The sequence below is a fragment of the Sabethes cyaneus genome, chromosome 3 (genome assembly GCF_943734655.1).
Source record: "Sabethes cyaneus chromosome 3, idSabCyanKW18_F2, whole genome shotgun sequence".
Lineage (NCBI taxonomy): Eukaryota > Metazoa > Arthropoda > Insecta > Diptera > Culicidae > Sabethes > Sabethes cyaneus.
In genome coordinates this window covers 59,780,973-59,804,428 of record NC_071355.1, presented here as the reverse complement: position 1 = coordinate 59,804,428, position 23,456 = coordinate 59,780,973, and the positions used below count along the sequence as shown (strand labels likewise).

Sequence of the window (23,456 nt, the reverse complement as noted above, 5' to 3'; positions counted from 1 at the left end):
ACTTTCGGCTGATGCTGATGTGATCAATTTGGTTTACTGTTTGGCCATCGCGGAAGACCCACGTGACCTTATGTGCTGGTCCATGAGGAAGGAGTGATCCACCAATGCCACACGCGTTGCTATTAGCATAAAACTATAAACAGCTTCCCATTTTCGCTCATCTCTCCTAGGCCTTGGCGTTCCGTAACGTGTTCTAGGTCCGCGTTGTTAGAAGCAATCTTCACGTTGAAGTCGCCTCAGAGGAGTTGAATATCTCCCTCTGGGATTTCCTCAACCATACTGTTCAGCTGGCGGTAGAAACTCTTTTTTCTGCATTTGTTGGCCTATATTCTAAAATGTGTTCTAAATCTGGTCACGATTATTCTTTCGTTCATCAGTTCCCAGACAGTCGCTGTTCCCCCTCTTCCATATGTTCCCTCCTCTTGATGGAACGCTCTTGGCGCATCACCCGATGTGAACTACGAGTGTGCCGTAAATACTTAAGATAGAGCAATACTTTGTTCAGCATTATTATAGTTAATTAGCTCTATAAATGCTCTGTACAAAACGTTTTCGAATTTTGTTTGGCTGAGGTGATACAGTGAAATAAGCAAAAATGGTGCAGGACAGCCCTGCCTATAACTATTCATTACAATACTCCCTCCGCATTAGTTCAACATAACCGAACGGTTCTGCGCAAAACTGGTCTGACGATGATAGCCCAGCTGGTAAATAAAAACGTAAACACACATAGAATACGCGAGAGAGGAATCTCCTCGCGCTATCGTGGCATCATCAATAATAATCATCCCCTTCGTCGTGGACGGTCATCGTCGTCGTATACGCTAGGCTAGAGCTAGCGCATATTCATCAACACACTCTCCGATTTGATTCATACAAGACTTTGTTTTCGTTGCCTCTCGCTTTACCGTACAGTTCGCTGGTGTTGCTACACCAGCTGTTCCGTGCGGGGAAACGAGACAGATGGAAAACAAAAATTTGTAAATGGGTGCACGATGTCAGCAGCGTATTTGCCCGTTAGAGGTGGGGTCGGGTGGAATGGGGGAAACGAACGAACGGTTCTTGTGTGCTCTCTGATGTCGATGAGTAATGTAATGAAGGAAACTGAAGGGAATCTTGTTTTGGTTTGTTGTGACGGTGACTTGTGGGTTGAGGGATGTTAGGGGTTCGTTTGGCAGGGGTGAGGTGCATTCGTATCGAAAGGAGGGTTTTGCTTTGATTCGATTTGTGTGCTAGATGCACACTACAGGACAAACACAAGTTAAGATATAATCGTATTCACCCACACTGTAGTATAATGATGAGAAGTGCTCTCGCCCCGACCAACACAGATACTTTTGTAGAATACAAAATCGCGGATGTGAATAAAATATCTTGCTCTCTCCGGATTAACCAGGCTCTCTCGTGCTGCTTAATTTCAGGAGTGTTCGTTGTCAGTCGCATAGACTGCAGAAGGCAGGCAGGAGAACAAAGAAATAATATTGAAATTCGAGCGTTATATAACACAGAAAAACATATAGGAGCTAGCGCATTGCGTAGTTACAAATTGTCACTTTGAAGATCAAGACGTGTCCGTGGGTAGCTCCGCGAGTTTTCCATAGAAGAGCAGTCAGAAACAGAATAATTGAAGTTCTTTTTATTACTGGTTGTGTATTCTTCCTGTTCCACCACGGCCGCCATCATCACGGTCCGAGGGGCTTTAATTGACTTGTCCCGTGGAATTTCGAAAAACGCGAGTGAAGAGATTTTGTGCGTGCATTATCAGTAGTAGGCGAGAAGAGTGTTTATTTTTAGGGCGTTTTTCCTGCTGAAAATCTTGCTGTATGACAATTGGTCGAGTTTTCCTTTGTTATTTGTAAAGTTGGCTGTGAAAAAAAAAAACTTTTTTTGGGCAAACCCTTGGCTGACATTTTGATTTTTCGCTGCTTCTGAAAAAGTGATTCGTATATTTTATAAACTTTTGAGTATTGTTTGCGCCCCGTCTTGGTGCATAAGTCTAAAACTCTAGAACAAAAAAGTTTGCTGAATTATCACACCAATATGGCAGACAGTTTGGTGGAAACGCCTGCTTCCAGCTCAAGTCATTTAATCAATATTGGAGGAATGAATCAACTTCCTGCTGATTTGCAACCAGGCTCGTCGTCTGGAAGCTCGTCGATTGCCTCTTCCTCGGCTTCGTCCGTTGTTGCTTCCTCGTCCTCTTCATCCTCATCCTCATCCAGTGCCTCGGCATTATTGATTTCTGTGGCTACTCAACCACCGAGCCACGGTCTAAATTTGAGTGAGCAAATCATGACCCCAAGTCAGGAACTGAATCTCAGCCTTGCCAACGCTGGCAACAATGGCGGCCAGCTAGAGTCTAAAGAGTCGCAGAAATCGGGTCGCCCATCGGACTGTCCCGACGAGGATGAACCTGAAGCTAAACGAAAGAAAATCGATAAACCTACGACTAAAATGATCGAAAAGTTGGAGGCCCGTCTCGGTGGCATCCTGTGCTGTGCCGTCTGCTTGGATCTGCCAAGGACTGCGATGTATCAGGTAATTTTATCGATCCGTTTCTAATCCGCTCGTCAAATTCTTCCCCTTCACCCGTGTCAGTTCAATTTTGGCACACGAAATCACAAAATTTATTCTATGACCCCTCCCAGATTCGAACGGAATTTTTTCAATCGAATGTGGGTCGTCGTAACACATTTTCTGCTTTATTCGCTTGTTTGCACATTCGCGTGATGGGCTCCTAATGGTCCCGATCGCTGTGTGCCAACGGCAAGAGAGTGCTGTTAGCCTGTGTTAGTCGTTGCTTAATTCACTTGCCATTTGATTTGATTGGGATTGCTGACGGAAGCGATTTTTTCACTTTGCTTATACAGACTACAGTTATAAATAAATTTTAAATCTATTGATTCAGGTATATTCTAAGTTTTTGTCAGACCGTTTCTTTCACCCGTGTTATGTAGTGGTCAGGTCTTTCTACTAAGCTTGAGGAAATGTGAAACGTGTTCCCCATATTTTTACATATAATGTTAGCTTAACTGGCCTTGGAATTTACTCGAGCAGATAAGCGTGTTCTACCCACCACGCTCTCTTGCTTAGGAATTCAAATTGGTTAAATTTAAATATATCGTACGGTGTCCCCGCAGTTAGTTCACCTACGAGCTACATACAATAACAACAAAAGTTCCATACACGTTTGTTCCGTGGTTTTATGTCGTTTCATGAAAGTGGTGTAGAAAAAAGAGAAATCCCTGACAAGAAAAAAAATCAAAACACACTGCGCAGATACCTTCTACTGAGTGTTCCGTACAAAATGCGAAGTGCAGCAGTGTGTCTAACGATCAATCGCGTATGAGAGAACAGAAAACGTCACGAGCAAAACAAAAACAAACCCACACAGGCTCAGATACAAGTTGAGGAATCGCACTGTGAACTCGCCCGAAGAACTCCATTTTGATTGAAATGTCTCTCCTGGGTTTCCTCTACCGAGCCTTCACAGACCAATCCTTTACTCTTCTCCTACCCTGCCACGTCATCAAAAGCGCATAGTACTGTTGCAGTCGACGTAGGCATCCTATCAAATATCTAGTAAAAGTCACGAAATAGAGACCTCCGTCGCAATCGCATGTTATCGTTAAAAAACTACCCGACAGCTGATCGAAACTTGCCTACCACATCACAGTGACGACGATGCTGGCTAGCGTGAAAGAAAATCGATTGCCTTGCAAAGCGACGGTGGTGGTGAGGGTCATTTTTGCCATACACACCCTGCACCTCCTGTCCTCCGTATTTCCCTTCCTGTTTAGCTATCCTGATGAGGGAAAATTTTATCGACTTTATTACTGTGCCATTTGCTGATACGAAACCATACCAGAAAAAGCGAAAAGAGTGAGCGAGCGAGCGAGTGAGCAAGAGCAAACGCGCGAGCACAGTTCAGAGGGTAGTACAAACAGTGGGTCGAAAAGTATGCGCTGCAATAAAACAGCTGATTGTGCTTGGTATGAGTGTGCAAATGAATGGCTGGCTGGCTGCGAAGGGGAAAACAACTCCAGGAGAAGAAGAGCAAGAAGTTCTAAACCTGCTGTTTGCTGTGCTGAGAGAGTGCGGAATTTGTAGGAGCGAGTGCAGAAGAAGAACGAGCGAGCAAACGAAAAAAAAAATGCGACGTAATAAAAACAGCCTGCTACCGAGCTGCTTTTCAGTCTGGAATATACGGGAAAAATAAATATGGCTGCGAAGTTCAAGCTTTCCATGCAGGAAGGCAATTGCCGACCAAGCCAAATGTCTGACCCCTATCGATTAGATAAGAAGTTTTTCCGGTGGTATTGTAAACGTCAGGGTACGGACGTGCGAGAGATCGATTAGGGTTTGAATTTTGAAGAAGGACTTTGTCTTTGTTTATTTATACTAGGGGGCATTCTGTGAAAGCAAAGCTGTCTACGTCATTGCAATATCAAAAAGAGAATTTAGATTGTGGAGTTCCGCCATTAATCCATGTTCAGTCAAATGAAATATTAAGTAATAAATAATTTAAAATTCATTTTTCTCTACGAGGATAATTATGCATGCTGGCTGTATACTGTGTTTTCGTTTATTTATATTCTCAACTAATGCTGTTAGAGTACAAAACTGAAGTCCTGTGTGAAAAAGTATATGTAGGGTAGAAAAAACGTTATTTGTTGCGATTAATAGTATGTTAAAAACGGAAGGTATTTAATTTTTTATTAAAAAAAATAAAAATTCTAAGAAAATCACGCGGTAATTTCTGATCAGATGTTGATGTAAAGTTTTTATTCCTTAGTCGTAATTGAAATGTAACATTGGATAAAAAATGGTTCTTAGTTTCCGAAATGTGATTTTCAATCAGTCGGAAAACAACATACCGATTGCCTCACTTTCCAAATTCGTGACTTCGTACACAGCGCGAGGAAAACCTAGTTTCTGGTACCTGCGATACTCTGTAATTAACATCCTATTTAGATCGTAGCGAGATCTCTAAACGGATTCGGAGGCCGTTGGCGATCATTAGTGGGAAATAATTGCCAACCGTCGAGGCCGATTGTAGGCATGTATATACAGTTCAGTTCATACGTACGTGCGTTCCGCTACAGTGGTCCTCCAAAGGCCAGAAGACCTTGGCTCTGTGGGCTGGCTAGCGGAGGTAGGTACATACGCAAAGTGTGTTTCTGTATCTCGGTTGACTACGCATAATAACATCACTCGCCCAGCTCGATGTGATTATGTTGAACCTAAACGGTGTGCTGCTTGCTTTTGCTGATGTAAACCGTTTCTAAAATTAGAACACTACTGGGATGGTTAGGAAGAAAAAAAAACGGAATCACTGATGTCTAGTCGGCCAGGGTGGAAGATATTTTTGGATTTTCGCCTTCTGGCTTGTATTTCAGACATATATGGTTTCCAAAGTTGAACGGCCTTCCATCGACGAAGAAAACTACTGGGATGGGCCCGTTCTGGATGATGTCAAACCAAGCACGGCTCAGTGTCTGTGACTAAAAGTGGGTGTGGCAATTCCTTACACTGCCATATATGAACTCACCGGTCACACCAAGTGACGTAAGCAGCGCCCATTTTCGGCTCCTAGAGACGTATTCAAAGTTTAATTATCACTCTATTGTAAAAATCCATTGAAGTATACAAGAAATTCCCGTCGGTTTTATTTTAAATCTGTGATTCCAAATTTTTGAAATTGTTCGCCATTACTGCTGTAAAGCTTTCCTTGCAGTAAAATGGAAAAATGAAAATGTTTTGTTCATAGTTTTAAATTAAAGCTGGTCTATTAGCGTACATTTTACATTTAACATACCCTTACGAGAATAGTTCAACGGTGTTAGATTGTACGATCTTGGTTTTCAATTAAAAGTTCAATTTCGATAGGTTTTCTTATTACCGAGCTTTCCATACGGTCAATTGTTACCGCTCCAGTTTGGCATGTTGCTCCATCTTGTTGGAAGCAAGGTCATCGACAACAGTCAACTTTTGGAAAGAAAGAGTAGCTTGACACATCGCGATAGCGTTCACCGTAGACTGTAATCGAACGGCAGCGATATCCTCCTTATCATAGCCTGTGTGTAGTGTAAGTGGGCTAATATCGGGTAAAGAAAATTCACTTTCCAGTTGATGACTTTCGAGGCGTGCTGGAGCTCCAAGACGATTTAATTTTGAAAGAATGCTTGGACAGCTTCCAAACATTGTGTTAACGTGAAATTATTAATGATAACTTAGTGTATAACTTTCAAAGTGTAGGGTAACCAACCTATTTTGGACCCCATCAGCAGCTGTACATAATTTGGACACTTTGATTTGGACATTTGATTTACAGCTGTTAATGGGGTCCAAAATACGTTGGTTACCCTACTGTTTAGATCCAACTGTAAGTAACTAAAACTTGTATAGTGGTTAGCACTTTTGAATCATGGTTATGAGAAGAAAGCAATTAAACGAATCTGTAGAAAGAACCGAAAATAGTGGTGGTCAAGTTCACGGTACATGAGGTTACTTGCAACACTTCTGATTGTGCATTCCTTATGAATATAAACTTGATTTAAATTCGTGAATGGCTGATTTTAAACACTTTGAATGTGTTGGCAGTAATACGATAGATACTGGAGGTTTTGCTTCCCAACTTCATCCCAGTAAACAATTGGGTTTGTATCGCTCGATTGCAACTGAGAAATACGAAATCATATCTGAACGAAAAAGTTATATTTCATACCACATAAGAACATATAAGTACCAAAGTGGAGGCGTGCAAAAAATTTAACAATTATTTGTAATTCTATCTTGCGTGGTTTTTAAAACACGCAACTTAATACTCCTGAATATATGATTGCAATCATCTATACTGCTTTATAATTCACAGTCATGAATTGTATATGAGGACACACACGACTGCAAAACAACTTATTGTTCGCTCTGTTTTGATCTACTACAATCATATAATTCCAATGTAAATTGACATGCATTCGATTTAATGTAAACTTTCTATTACGATCTTGTGTTATCTGGGATCTATCCCTTCCGTGAAGATATCCGGTGAAAATGCAGCATGCCATGTTTCGAATCACCTTTTGAAGACACTTGGAATTTTTCACAACTTTCAATTTTTCTGTAGATGACAGAAGAAAAAGTAACATCGTACAAATGCAAACTTACTTTGCACTATCTTTTACGATTATCATTTTTTACAAGTACTGCAAGTCGCACCATAAACAAAGTTCATATGATGCACTAATTGTGTATAGGAACTAAACGATAAAAATATGGTTTCAAGTTAATGCACATAACTTTGCACACCCATTTTTTCAGCTCTGAAGGTGAATGAAAACTACTTGCCGATCGGATAAAAACAAGTAAAACAATATTAAACTTAAATAAACATAAGGTAAACGCCCTTTCTTTAAAACGGCATAAACTGCAAATGGTTATGTGAACAAATAAATGCGTTAAAGCTGTCAAACCCGCGATGCGCAGAAGTGTTCCAAGTATCCTCGGATGACGGCAGCAAAAATTTAACAACTGATCGACTGAGCTATTAAAATTATATAATCTCTATTGGGTTACGTTTGATCTACAAAATGTTTATCTTTCATAACCATGCCAAGATATCGACTCAGATCAGACAGGATTATAAGCCTCATTTAGAGATCTCTGTCTGCCAGCACGAATAGTTCAATCTATCAAATAGTTCAGAGGAAATAATGTGAATAAGTCAGTTATAAATATGTTTTCTTTGTTAGATTAGCGTCACTTTAACTAGCTTGGGTCATTCGTGACTTCTGCGGTGTTGGGATTTGAACCCGGGTCCTCGGCGTGGGAAGCGTGAATACTAACCACTACGCCGGGACTGATAAATAAATTATAAATATAAATAAATCGTTCAATTAATTCCACTAGTCTTACAACAGAAGAAATGTGTGAATATTTTTATTGAATACTTCTACAGGGTACGGCAGAAAAAATGGGAAAATTTACGGTATTTCTTTCAACTTCGTTTTTCAACTACTTTAAGCAATACCCAGGTAACCAATAAGCATTTCCAATGCAATTTAAAAGCAAGCCAATAAGCATTTAAGTTGCCTTGAATGCTACTTAAATGCTATTTTGGCAAAAAATGCGGCTACTTTACTGCTAGCCCTCTTATAGTGCTGACAATGCTTATTTCCAGCTAGTTACCAACAAGAAGATTTTAAATAGAATTGTGGATGCCAATTTACAACAGTTATGGTTATGCATTTATTTTTAGGTTTTGTATTCTACTAAGACGCTCCAAAAACTTCAGTCAACAGTTATGCAGTCAAAAAGCTGATAAACAACAACCTGCAGTATAAAACGCCAGGGATGCTAATAAACGACTGATTTACTGCTTATTTTAATGCTTATTGGTTACCTGGGCAATGCCAACATATTCAAGTTTAGCTATATTTATCATGCCCTTTCAAACAAATTTACTCGATGTGCCTTCCATTTTCAGTTCAGGTCTTTTGAACATAGTCCTACGACATCGATTGCTATGTATGCTTTATGACAGACTATGGTATGGTATCCACACTACTTAGGGTGAGATGTTTTACAGACTTGTGCTTCAGGATATGCCAGAATTGAAATATCCAACGGAGTAAGATTCGGACTGCAGGAAGGCCACAAATCTTTCGGCCAAAACTTCATAGTTTCCATCAGTCACGTTTAGGTCCGATTTGACGTGTGACATGGCGCCTCTGTTGTATGACAACGTAATGATTACTTTCTCCGAAACGGCCTCAAATTTCTTCGGTTAAATGTGAAACCGGTCTGTGCGGCTGTGTGTGGCAGCTTTTCGTCGGAGAACAGGATTTCATTCTTTATCCACAAGTTTTCACAATATCTGCCAGTTGCAAGTTTTCTCTGATATATCTTCGCATGGATTTTTCAGAAATTTTGGTTTTATTGGCGAGTTTCCGGTACCGGTTTGCGAGTAATTTTTGGAGTATGCGCAAATCGCGGACCTTCACTTTCCGGCTTTTGCTGGTTATGACCATCCTGCAGAGATTTTTTGATGCAATAAACTGTGGTCACCACTTTGGCAGTCACATTCGGTGTTTTCTGGGCGAGCAGCAATCTTTTAATTACTTCTTTGGCGTACATATTCATAAATTTGCAATAAAACATTTCCGATGTTCTGATGCAGCACTTGAAAGTAAACGTAAACAAATACACTGTCAACAGAAATAAGTGATTAGTTATACAAATTACCGCAATATTAAAGTTTAAACATTTTCGCGTTTTTTTCCTTCCGTATCCTGCAGCCTGAATACAGCAAAGATTCGTTAATTGGTGGTTCGTTAATTGGGCGGTTCGTTAATTGGGTGTTCGCAAATTGGGCTATGTGACAACTTGAATGTCAAAATTGTATGGAATTTTCGAGTTTAGAAATTTCTAACAACTGTCAGTCGGAGTCGGTCCAATTAGCGAATCAGCTGGAGAGCAGTCGTGGCCCAATTAACGAATTCGGGCTGTAGTTTGAGAATTATTCGATTAGTGAAGGCCGCATTTAACAATTAATCGGTAATCGAATAATTTTTTGTTTCTTTTTTGTGAAATGAAAGTAAACAAAATCACAGTAAACAGCTAGGTAGTATGAGACTGTCATTATGGGTTTGAGAAGCAAAAAGTGTGCATGCAAGTGATTGGTTGATTTATTATTTTATGACAATAATCGATATTTTATATACATTTTTCAACAGTAAATTTCTTTAAAAATGTTTCTTTTTTACATTTTTCAGTTCGCAAAAATATTTCTGATCGTTTAATGTAAAAATCTTGTGAATTTGTTAAAATAAGACTAAATATAAACGCTCCAAGGTTGGCCACTTTTTGTGACATTTTAAGATTTTCATTGACGGCGTTCTGTCTAGGCATTGCTTTCAGGATTTCCTACAATTTTGTTTTGCCTCCACCACGAATTCAAGCACAGATTTCGCACGGAAAATCGACGGGTTTCAATCGCTTCCGACGGAAAACAGATGTCAGCAATAACTGTTATTACGAAATGTAACTGCCACTTGAAACGTGACGATAATTTGTTTGCGATAGGGTCCATCATGCTGTGCGATCGCCACTCGGTCTAGAGCTACTTCCGACATCGTAGCAGCAGCAACGATGTAGAAAAAAATGACCCAAACACTTCAGAGGAAAAAAATATAAATAAATTCAAGTTTTCTTGACGGTTCTTCAAGAGACGTATGACGCCATCCTCTTGATACTTCGCTAGCTTAGGAAAGTTGCTCTAGCAGGCCAAAAGTAGAACTCAAGGCAAACCAGCTGAGCGAATGGGTAGCAGACCGCTTTGTGGAGGAGTTTCGTTTTGAGAATGTGTGACGTTGTTTATGACAGTAGCAGCGGCTTTGCTTGCATAACCACTTGCTGAAAACAGCCTTGAGTGGGTGATCTAAAGTAGTGAAAAATGTTGTGCTTTAGTAAAAGATAGAAGAGGGAATTATAAAATTTTCATCGAGGAAAACTCCCGCTTCCGATAGGCAGGTCACGTTTTTAGCACGAACGTGTTCTATCGGAGTACCTAACCGAGGGCACGTGATTTGTACATGTGGTTCGAGTTCCCACAATTTGATAGTTATGATGTGTTTACATAAATAGTTAGTTCAAATAACGGCAACCAGTTTCTTTGCTCGAGCTGTGTAGCCTTACAGACACACCGATTTAGGGTGTGCAAAGAAAATGGAATGTCGAAGCTAGTTTGTTGTAGACCAGAGGAGAAATCCAATAAGCTTCAAGTTTGCATAACAGGCTTGACATGCGGATAACAAACATTCATGTCAAAGATGACCCATGACAGAGCTTGTCAATTTGACTCCGAGCTAATAAGTAACGCAGTTTGTCTAATCATACTATTACGATTGAGCATGCAGGAGTGCAGTGCACTCCAATTTGGTTGTTATCAGTGGAATGGAGGGATTTGTCACTGTCATTAGACAATCCACAAAGTCACTTGCCGCCAGTTTACAACTGCTATTATAATACATATTGTCCATCTACAACCAAAGTCTTGGTTTTAATCAAAAAATATTTTGTTTTTACTTTACTTATGAATTTTAATTTTATAAGTTAAGGGCCAGAAAACTCATAAAACTTAATTTGAAGATTATAACGACAATAAAATCCTTATTTGCAATCAAAAACCCGGTTTGCTGAAAATAGAAATGTTGCCGGTTTTTATATTCAATAAAGTTTTGCTCATTTTCAGCAAAAAAAGTGTATACTTAGACAAACTCTCAGACAACCTTTAACTAAAGGATAATTTCTTTCTATTGTTGAACATATTTAAAAGTGTCAATCAATCATAAAATGGAATACAATTGAGTGTGAGTGCTTTTGCATGCTTCTGGAGGGGGTGGCAGTTATGGAGTGTCTTGTGCTTGTGCTGTTTTTTTTTTGGAGTGCGACATATTTCCCAAATATACAGATTAGCATTAAGTGAGTGGGTGCTTGTGAGTGCGATTCTGCGCCATCGCCATGACGCGCTTACGGAATGTGAATGTTCGATGTATGACCAAACCATTGGAGCCGGTTTTTTGTACACTTTCATTAGCTTTGCATTCTTAACGTATACAAACGTAGTGCAGTTTAAGGTTAGCAAGACTGCAAATCTAGTGAATGGAAAGCCGGTTTCCAAAGTAGTCGAGACAACTAGCAGATGTTAGGAATGATCATCACAATTGTCAAAGCGCGCAAGAGCAAAGTGTAAAATGTTTTCATTTGATTATCAAATAGTGAATTGGATGTAACAACTGGTAAAAATATAGAATGAAGCCACCGCAAATAAGCAGAAAATCATTTGAAAATGTTACTAATAATTTTGTAAGATCATAACCTAACGCATAGCTTATAGGTAGCATTACGATCTTCCATAGACCTACTCGACATAGTATCAAGATTTTGTTAGTCGACAGTGAGCAAACTACTACTTCTTCGTCCTTAAGCACTTTGTACCACATTATGCATTTCATAGTATTCAAATCATCGTGAGTTGAAGAAAAAAAACAATCTGAAAAAAATACACAGAAGATTTTAAAAAAGTGAAGAAACCAAGATGTTTTGTACGAAACAACCAAAGAAAGGCGAAATAAACGTTCGAGGAAAATCGAAATCTGCAGATGTTTTCATTCAATTGTTAGTGGCTAAGTAGTTCCGCTGCACTTTTGGTAGTCCGCTCGGTTTTGTACTACGGTTCGGGGTTTCGCAATTGCTACGTAAAACGGGAAAAAAGATTCCAGATATATCACACCCGGTGACTTGTTGGACGTTGGAGAAAAGAAATACTTCTACACTCACGACCGTAGAAACTATTGCGTTTTAATGACTACTATTTTCCTTTTTTCTTTTTTCTTTTCCCTACAGGTAGGGTTATTTTAGTAAGTTACCCTGCGGTTTTGCGTTTGCGCTATAAGCAAAACGCTATCAAAATCTATCCTTACGTATATTAAGGATAACCTTTCCTAAAAACAAAATTTTCAAAATTTCTCTTTTTTCGCAAATAATAAAAAAACAGCCAGGATATCGATGCTACGTGGTGTTGCCGGTTCTATCCCGTATTAACCAATTTGTTTCTTTTTCTACTTCTCGCTTGCTCTTTTTGAAATCGTTCATGCAGTGCACAATGGGCCATTTGATGTGCGCCGGATGTTTCACCCATCTGCTGGCAGATGGTCGGTGAGTATAGTTTCTGCTATTGTTTCGTTTTTCTATCGAGCAGTTGTTCATACCTTTCACGTCCTTCACAGGCTGCGCGATCAGAATGCAACCTGTCCGAACTGTCGCACCGAAATCAGCAAAAATAACTCGTCCCGGAACTTGGCCGTTGAAAAGGCCGTTTCGGAGTTGCCCAGCGAGTGTCAGTACTGTGGCAACGAGTTCCCGAATAAATCGGTCGAATATCACGAAAACAATGAGTGCGAAGAGCGGCCAACCGATTGCGCGTTTGCCCGGATCGGATGCCAGTGGCGTGGACCGATCCACGAGGTTCCGTCGCACGAAGCCAATTGCGTGCATCCGAAGAAATCCGGCGCCGAAGTTATGGTGGCTTTGCAGGCCCACGATGCTCGTGCTGCCGAGGAGAAGAAGCTTTTCCTCACATTGATCGATCTCTTGAGTTACGAGAAGATAATCTTCAATGGTAGCATTTCTTGTCAGTTTGAAAATGCGATCTTCTATCTGTCTAACTTTTGGTGCTGTTTCCGCCGTTTGTTTCTTCTTTCCACTTGTTACAGATCTCCAAATGAAGCCGTACCGCACGGATGAGTACGTTCATCGTTTGTATTATGAAACTTCGCGTTTTTCCGCTTTCAACCATCAATGGGTTGTGAAGGCTATCATCAACAAGAGCCAACGGGATCCGCACCAGTCGTGCGATCGAGACATCACTTATCAGGTAAAGTCGAAAATAAGCACAAAATAAGGTTCAAATTTAACTCGAACACTCTTTGCCTTTTAGTTGATTCTGAAGTCGAAAACCACCAGTCCGCTGCCGATGCATTTCTTTGTGCTCAGAGGTCCATTCTCGGATATTAAAGTGGACACTCAGATCTATAAGCATGACTTTACCGAAACCGAAACGGAGAGTCCGTTCCATCTGATGCCGTTACCTGATACGGCCGAGTGCAACCGGCTGCTGGCAGCGAAGGCGATTAACTTCAGGTAAGTTGCAACATTAGTTATAGGAATTATATTAATCTCCAATAGTTGCTAGCATCATTCAATCTACATATTTGTTTCCATTTGGCAATATGCCTGAACCCGCTATCAGATATAATCCTATGTAAAAAACCTTTCCCCCTTCAAAACATATTACGCAACATCGTTCTTTTTCGTACGACTATGCCATGTATGACTATGCTTTTGTAGAGTGTAATGATACTAACTAATCGATTTGAATACTAAGTTCCACGTCTTCTGATGGGTTTAAAACTGAAGGTTAAGAACGGAACAGCCTAATTTTAACGGTTTGCTCAGAAGTGTGAAGACTGAAGGGTACCATATCTGGTGAATATGGACGGTGGGATGAAACTTTACCTTTTTTTTAAGCTGTAAGAGGAACGGAGCCTAACCCGAAAACCCACGGTAAAAATCGCAGCTGATACACTCTAATTCGCATATGCCACGTGACCTGCAGTGCCTTGAAGGTAGCAAGTGCCTGTACGCTTACGGCGTCGCGGTTAGCTTAAACTCCTCGCTCGGTAGTTGAGGTTGCTAAAACGAAAACGACATATGTGTCTACAAATAATTTAGTTCCGTCGAACCACGGAGCCTGAGAGAAAAATTGAGTTCGAATCCGGAATTGGTACCCATTATATTATTATCATCGCATACCTCTCAGTTTGGTATAACGGAATGGACTATGAATCATTCTTTCCTCTTCACGTCTTGTCCGATCCTGGGGACACTAGAAACACCCACCATGTTGCATTACTTTAGTCTACCATTTTCTATTAGAAAGATTATTCAAATTTCTGACATTGTTGCAGCTGTCAAACTGGCTAAATGATAATTCTGTGTATTGTTTACAAAACATTTTTGACCAAGTTAGACCTAAGCGAGCGAATGAGTTACTTCGCTGGACCTAAAACAGTCCATTTTCGATTATCGCGTTTTTTAACGAGAAAAATTTCCCAATTCTTAAACTTTCGAAACGATAGGGTTTACTTTACGATTGTCCATACGAGAATTTGAGCCATCGGGTGGCCACCAGGACATAAATAATGGTTCGGGACGCACTAACCGCAGATGGGCGCACTCGAATCGTTTTCATTAAGTCTGGCGTCAAAGAAAATATGAAATATTATCGGAAAAGTGCACAGGGCTGGAAGCTGCTTTGAAGCCGTGGGCAGACAAACATTTGGGTCGCAGATCATAGACCTTTCAACTGGACTCGACACCGTCTCATCAAGAATGGATAGGCTCGAGTGAACTAAGAATAGAAGAAATACAACGTTCCGAACTTCATTTCGACCACATAATGGCTTTTGAATTTACCAGGCGTACATCTAGTGGATTATTCTGTCTGGATTATTTTGCAGAGTAAGGTCCGAGCTGAAAACCTGGCCAGCCTCGGGATGCTGAAGAAAGTAAGTTGACCAAAATATCGGCAATTCACATTCGGGCACCTTGCGATCGTTTTTTGACCGTCCCAAGGTCCATAGTCAAGGCAAAACGTGGAGGCATCGAGCCAAGGTTAATTGAATTCTGAATTATCGATTTTTTTCACATAGTCTTTATTATCTATACCTATAAAAAAGGATTTCTGTCTGTCTGTCTGTCTGTCTGTCTGTCTGTCTGTCTGTCTGTCCTGTGTTCCTTATAGAATCAAAAACTACTGAACCAATCGGCGTGAAAATTTGCATGTAGAGGTTTTTGGGGCCAGGAAAGGTTTTAGTGATGGTTATAGACCCGTCCCCCCACTAAGAGGGGGGGCTCCCATACAAATGAAACACAAATTTCTGCATAACTCGAGAATTAATCAACCAAATAGAACCAAATTTGGCATGTGGGTGTTTTCGATGACAAGAATTTATTCTAGGGTAATTTGAGACCCCTCCCCTCTTTATAAGGGGAATTATAACTCCTCTCCCCTTTAAGAGGGGGGGTTTCCATACAAATTTCCTCATAACTCGAGAACTAATCAAGCAAATGGAACCAAATTTGGCATGTGAAAGTTTTCGAGGGCAAGAAAATTTTCTATGTTGAATTAGGACCCCTCCTCACTTTAAGAGGGGGGGGCTCCTGTACAAATAAATGAAATACCAATTTCCTCATAACTCGAGAACTAATCAAGCAAATGGAACCAAATTTGGCATGTGTGTGTTTTTGGAGACAAAATTTTTTTCTATGATGAATTGGGACCCCTCCCCACTTTAAGTGGGGGGGGGGGGGGCTCCTATTCAAACGAAATACAAATTTCCTTATAACTCGAGAGCTAATCCAGCAAATGGAACCAAATTTGGCATGTAGGTGTTTTTGGAGGCAAGATTTTTTTCTATGATGAATAAGAACCTCTCCCCACTTTAGGAGGGGGGGCTCCTATACAAATGAAATACAAATTTCCTTATAACTCGAGATCTAATCAAGCAAATAGAACCAAATTTGGCATGTGGGTGTTTTCGGTGACAAGAATTTATTCTATGGTAAATTGAGACCCCTCCCTCTTTATAAGGGGAATTGTAACTCCTCTCCCCTTTAAGAGGGGGGGCTTCCATACAAATTTCCTCATAACTCGAGAACTAATCAAGCAAATGGAACCAAATTTGGCATGTGAAGGTTTTCGAGGGCAGGAAAATTTTCTACGGTGAATTAGGACCCCTCCCCACTCTAAGAGGGGGGGCTCCTGTACAAATGAAATACAAATTTCCTCCTAACTCGAGAACTAATCAAGCAAATAGAACAACATTTGGCATGTGGGTGTTTTTTTTGGTGACAAGAATTTATTCTATGGTGAATTGAGACCCCTCCCCTCTTTATAAGAGGAATTATAACTCCTCTCCCCTTTAAGAGGGGGGGCTTCCATACAAATTTCCTCATAACTCGAGAACTAATCAAGCAAATAGAACCAAATTTGGCATGTGGGTGTTTTCGGTGACAAGAATTTATTCTATGGTAAATTGAGACCCCTCCCTCTTTATAAGGGGAATTATAACTCCTCTCCCCTTTAAGAGGGGGGGGGGCTTCCATACAAATTTCCTCATAACTCGAGAACTAATCCAGCAAATGGAACCAAATTTGGCATGTAGGTGTTTTTGGAGGCAAGAATTTTTTCTATGATGAATAAGAACCTCTCCCCACTTTAGGAGGGGGGGCTCCTATACAAATGAAATACAAATTTCCTCATAACTCGAGAACTAATCCAGCAAATGGAACCAAATTTGGCATGTAGGTGTTTTTGGAGGCAAGAATTTTTTCTATGATGAATAAGAACCTCTCCCCACTTTAGGAGGGGGGGCTCCTATACAAATGAAATACAAATTTCCTCATAACTCGAGAACTAATCCAGCAAATGGAACCAAATTTGGCATGTAGGTGTTTTTGGAGGCAAGAATTTTTTCTATGATGAATAAGAACCTCTCCCCACTTTAGGAGGGGGGGCTCCAATACAAATGAAATACAAATTTCCCCATAACTCGAGAACTAATCAAGCAAATAGAACCAAATTCGGCATGTGGAGGTTTTTGGAGGCAAAAATATTTTCTGCGGTGAATTAGGATCCTTCCACACTTCAAGAGGGGGGGCTTCTACACAAATGAAATACAAATTTCCTCATAATTCGAGAACTAATCAAGCAAATGGAATCATATTTGGCATGTGGGTGTTTTTGGAGGCAACCATTTTTCCCATTATGAATTAGGACTTCTTACCTTTTTAGGAGGGGGGGGGGGGCTCCCATTCAAACGAAATACAAATTTGCTCATAACTTTAGAACTAATCAAGCAAATGGAACCAAATTTGGCATGTGAGAGTTTTAGATGGCAGAATTTTTTTTCTGTGGTGTATTACGACCCCTTTCCCTTTTAAGAGGGTGGGCTCCCATACAAATGAAATACAAATTTCCTTATAATTTGAGTACTAATCAAGCAAATGGAACCAAATTTAGCATGTAGGAGATTTTTGAGTCTTGAATTTATTTTATGATAGTTAGAGACCTCTCACCCCTGTGGTAGGGGGATATGGACTCTCATACAAATAAAACAGAAATTTTTGCGAAACTCAAAAACTAATCCAACTCGAGAAATTCGAGACTCTTCCATAAAACATTAATCAATAACAAGACCACAAAAACTATCTATAGTAACACTAGATCATTCAGGACGAGCCGGTCGCGAGTGTTGCCGGTGACCCGCCGTCGGAAGCGCCGCCCACTGGGGGGCTTGCAAAACTCGAGATAGTGACAAAGATCATCCGAGATTCATGATTTATGTACAACACAGGTTAATTTGTGGCAATACGAAGTTTGTCGGGTCAGCTAGTAAATTAATAAAAATCATTTTCAAACCCAGATTATGACCTTTTGAGGCTGTTGCACTATTGTACTACGCGGCACGGTCAACCTTGGTTACGTTGGCTAGCATGTACATTGTTTTGGATGTTTGTCAGCCTAATCTTCTCTACTTTGTACTTTTATCTGGTGCACTGTTCAATCATAACTGCAGATGTCCTGCTGGCAATGTCCATGTCATCGGCAAAGTAGACAAATTCATCAGATTTGTTGAAGATTGTGCCCAAAAAACAAAAAAAGTACGGAAACCATCACCTTCACGAAGGCTCCTGTGGGACTCGTCAATTCACTAGCAGGTCGGACACAGCACTGCGGATCATCGACCGTAGCCCTAATCCGTCTGATCAGCTTCTCAGAAAAGCCGTTCTCGTCCATGATTCTTGGCAGCTTTCTACGATCAATGGTATCATATGCAGCTTTGGAGTCTAAGACCAAATACGTGGGAACTACAGCCTTTTTGATAGATTTGCCGCGACATAAATATTTGGCCCGTTGTTGTTCCTCTTTCAAACCAGTCCTGTTTTCCAGAAATTTGTTCGAAATTTGAAGAGGGTAGACAGAAATGACAGCTTAGTTTGTCATTTTTCTTGTAGATCGGGTAGATAACCATATCTCTGCACTCCTTAGTCGCTTTTCTGAATCACAATTTCCTACAATTAGTCGATGCAGACAAGTGGCCAACTTTTCTGGATCCATCTTAATAAGTTCCACTCCTTTGCTATCCTGTCTAGCCGGTTTTTTGTTTCTCAGCTAATTGATGGAGTTCTTAATTTCGCCTGTCGATGAGACTGGCATCTCTTCCACATTTGTCGCACCGTCTAAATTGCGGAGAAAGCAATAAGGTTTTGCAAGGTGACGTCACGAATGAACCGGAATGAACGCAATTCATCCATTTGACATCCACTCGTGGTTTGTTTACTAATTGTTAGACAAACGCGATATGCATAAATTGGAGTTAAACGTTTTAAAAGCATATTATCCAGCAGTGTCGCCCTCCAAACTACTCGGAATGGCAGTTTTTGTGCTTTTCTGACTTGCCGTTAAGGCCTTAAGCAATATTCAGTTTCAACTTGTTAACCCATGTTCCAAGTCCATGTAAACAAACCACTGATAGACGTCAAAGAAGTGAGGTTATGCTCGTCCGTGCAAAACCTTATGGTTCTGGGTTCTCTGCATGAGCGACATTCATGTGTTCGTCGAAATGATGTTTCCATCTTTCAGTCACTCACACCAAGATTGTTTGTCACGATACTGCCGTTCTTATCCTCATACATTTCGGCTCGAAATACAAAGTCTTTGCGAGATGCATTCAATTTCTGATAGAAGTTTCGCGATTAGTCAGAATAATGCGGCTGCTCCATTTCCGGATATTCCTTCTCCACGCAGCGCTTTTTCTTTTTCGGTATATTTGGGTTCGCTGCATCTTCTGCACAAAAATCTTTCCACGTTCTGTTAAGTGACACTGCACGGTTTTACCCCCGCGTTCTTCTCCTCCATACCGGCAGTCAATCAAAACGCGGCCGGTCTGTGTTATTGTTTGATTTGATGATCTCCAGTACAGGAGTTTGTGTTGGAAGAAGACTTAGTTTCTACGTACGATCGTGTTCTTGTAAGTGGCAAACTCGATAAGTCTTATGAGCATTTCCTTAACTTTCCAATCATCGCACAATGGGCAAAAACGAGCTCGTAATCCCAAGAATTAGAAGCCGCTGGTTTGGAATCTTACAAGATACCTATTTCTATGTAAAAAAAAGCAGGAAATCGATTGGTGGTGGTTTCATCCTGCGCGGACTTCGGGAAGTGGTTCATTATGCCCTATTTTCTCCAAAAATCATGATGAAAGCTAATCAAATGAAAACTTATTTGCCGCCCGTGAAACGAACTCGAATAGCTTCCAAATATTGTCAAAACATCAGAAGAATTAAATTGCATCCCTTCCATACTGTGCGAAATGCAAGAATAGTCCATTTTGCCCAATTCACCCCCATATACATAGATAACCTAATTAAAGCGATTAAAACTAACTCAAAGGTAAAAACAGTCTTCAGAAAAAATGTGTATTTTATCATACTGAATAATTTTGGAGAACAGTTGAAAGCAATAAATTGATTGGGTGCGGAGTTATTGTGCAGAATTGATTTTCAAGTGTACTTTTTAAATAAATCATTATATCTCGCAACTAACAAAAGATAGATAGTTACTATATTCAGCAAAGTTGCTCATTTTAGTGTGTTCTATAATTTTTCTGAAGAAAATTTTTATTGCACGTATTAAAAAAAAATGACAGTTTGTATCACCCTGATAAATGAATATAAGATCACCTTGATAGTTTGAAAAGATGCGCTGTATTTTATTGATAAAATTCTCTAAAGATACCATCGTTGAAAGATTACGATTTTTTTACGCAATAGCAAATGAACGCGTTTTTCTAGATGTAGGAGAGAATCAGGCAAAACTAACCGATTGTGAATTCATCACGGTACTAAATCGATGACAGTCAACTCTCCTGATATCTTTCGAGTAAATTGGTACTATTGGAGTTTATTCCCCTGTCTTTGAATTAGTTTTAATCGCTCTAATTGGGTTTTAATATGTATTTAGGGATGAATTGGGCAAAATGGACTATACCTGCATTTCGCACAGTATAGAATGGATGGAATTTGATTCTTCTGATGTTTTGACAAAATTTATAAGTACGTATAAGTACGAGTAAGAAAAAGTATGAAAAGATTTTTGTCTTCTCTAAACCATTATCCTAAAAATGTAGGAACAACCTTCATTCATCGCATCAAACTAGAAACTAAAGTAATTCTTCATGTTCTTCACAATATAGCATATCTTGGTATCTTAGTATAATAATTACTTTTTTTTCAATCTACTTCAAGGCTTATCATGTTTTTGGCATCGAAGTAAATTTTCTGTGCGGAGAAGTTTCGGATTCGTAATAATCGGTAACATGTTGCATCAACATTTTTATTTTAGGTTGGTTTTTAGCTTCGAATGAACAAAAAAAAAGAAACGGAAAGATGTTTCTACTCTTATAGAAAAACGAGCTCGTATATCTTACCATGATTCATTTAGTTGTGTACTTTGAAGAAAAACCAAAATTTTCGGTTCGAATTTAGTTGTGATTTTCCTTCCATGATTAGATTTGCTTTAGAGCGCAGAGAAGTTACGCTACTTATACTACATGTCGTGAACCGTGAACGACTTATTTTTTTAAAATTAATTTTTCTTCAACAAAAGTATCGCACAAACGATTTCCAAGCAGTTAATTAAATATTTGAAATGTTTTAAAACACAGAATGATAACAAGAATAATTTGATCTTTTGCTTTGTCAAATATAGATAACAGGTAATAGTGAACTAATAAACGAAACCTCTTGTAGTTATAAAACACTGCGCATCTAATGTATATTACTTACTTATAAAACTATAGTTCAACTGCATTCGAAGATTCGTTAGTTTAATTGAGTTTTGTTTGCTTATTATTTCCACTACAAAGCGAATGTAACCGGGAATTGAAGTCCCAGCAGTTACCCTTCTCCACAGCCTATTTGCTTAGGTGATGTATTTTGTTTAGCTATTGTTTTGCACATGCAAAACAATAGTTAGATGGATCATTGCTACATTAAGTGGCCTGATGGATTCTTCATTCGTTGTTTTACTGTAAAACTTTACAATACTTTAATGCATATATTTAAATCTGAATGCCATTCTGTACAAATCAATACAATATCTTACTATAGGAAATCGGCAGCCATATACGAACAGGGAAACCTGTTAATATTGAATGACCGTTTTTACTGTTTAGTTTAAAAACGAACCACGTGCAGGTTTAGCCCACTATAAGCTCTATATTTGTCCATAATGTTTCCGTACCGATAAGTTTGCTAATCAGATTTTGTGATACGACCAATGCGGAGCAGGACTCGTCGGGATATGAGACTCTGCGCAAAGGTTCGAACAATGAAGAAGCATAGAAGGTGTTACTAGAAGGGAACCATTTTTTCTAGATTTAATTACATTAACTAAGCAAAAAAGAGGTTTGATAAAAATCAAAGATATATTGATATATATTTAACTAAGTTCTAAGATCTTTTCACAGCTGCAGCATGTATGTAAGAAAATCACTTCTTCATCCTACCACCATATACTCTCCATGCATAAGCAAAACTACAGTGCACAGTAAATGAACTTTGCAATATTTTATTTGTACTAGCAGTTAGGTGATAGTTTAGACGTAAGTCCGATTCTTTTCAGTCGTCTTGATCACCGTCTATCGTAAAGCTTTTATCTAATTTGAAAGAGCTTAAAGGTTTGAATAAACATATTTTTTTTATAGAATTTAAGAATAAACATTATATTTATATGACCCATATTGCATAGGAAATAAGAATATGTCGTCTATAAGATGTTTTTCTCTTTTACCTATTTTATTTACAATAAAATGTTTTGTTTTAATCCAGTAATAAAAAAATATTCTTATTCGAATTTCAATATTTTCTTTTTATAAGCATGTCCGAAATCTCCTTTATTATTGGTGGTTCAATAGAGCGTCGTTTAGAGTTGATATTTCATGTTATAAAACAATCAATCAATCAAACTAATATAAATTCAGCTAGTTTGATTCTGGTGTTTGTAAGAGCTAATCCCAAACGCACATCTTGTCACTTGTCTGTATTAATTTATTATGTATAATACTATACAAGGGTTTAGGTAGCTTAGTGTAGTTTTTTCAGGGAGTGATAGAGGATCACAATTGGCGATAATAATCCTTCTACACATTACAGTTACAGTTACAGAGTTATTAAACATTTTTAGTTTTCGGTTCTGTTTGTCTTAAATTAGCTCTTGTATAAAAACTATGCTAGCTAGCTAAATTCGGTCACTTTCATTCGAAATTTTGTACTAAAAATTTGTTTTAAACCTTCTACTTTATGAACTTTAGTAACTTTATGGAATCAAAAAGCTTTGAAATATGTGTTTCTCAAGACGATTTTGTCGAATTTCTCCTGAAAATGTGTGATAAAACTCATAAAAGCTATTTACCAGCTCTAGTACCGTTCTACAATTCGTTCTTTGACGTAAAACGTCTCTCTCTTTTAGTTTCGTTTTCATTTCGTTACAATTTCATTTTAAACGTATGGTTTTGGGTGTTGAATTAGTATCTGAAAACTGCTCGAACTCATACATCACGCATAGCACACTATATCAACGTGTGCGACGGACACGGTTAGACGCATATGGAAAACAGTTTCGAAAACGGACTTCTCGAGTTTCTCTTGGACGATTCTGAAAGTATTAAAATGTATTATGAAAGTGACCGAATTGAGCTAGCTAACATAGTTTTTGTACCAGAGCTAATTTAAGACAAACAGAACCGAAAACTAAAAATGTTCAATAACGC

General features: G+C 39.1%; 1 protein-coding gene across 1 annotated transcript; it reads left to right on the top strand.

Moving 5' to 3' along the window:
• Positions 1 to 1,490: 1,490 nt before the first annotated feature.
• On the top strand, positions 1,491 to 22,510 carry LOC128744330 (zinc finger TRAF-type-containing protein 1 homolog). Its single transcript, XM_053841236.1, has 6 exons — positions 1,491 to 2,538; positions 12,659 to 12,717; positions 12,789 to 13,180; positions 13,275 to 13,435; positions 13,499 to 13,701; positions 20,932 to 22,510. The coding sequence occupies exons 1-6, from the start codon at positions 2,041 to 2,043 to the stop codon at positions 20,957 to 20,959; spliced, it is 1,341 nt and encodes a 446-aa protein (XP_053697211.1). The 5' UTR covers positions 1,491 to 2,040; the 3' UTR covers positions 20,960 to 22,510.
• Positions 22,511 to 23,456: the final 946 nt, after the last annotated feature.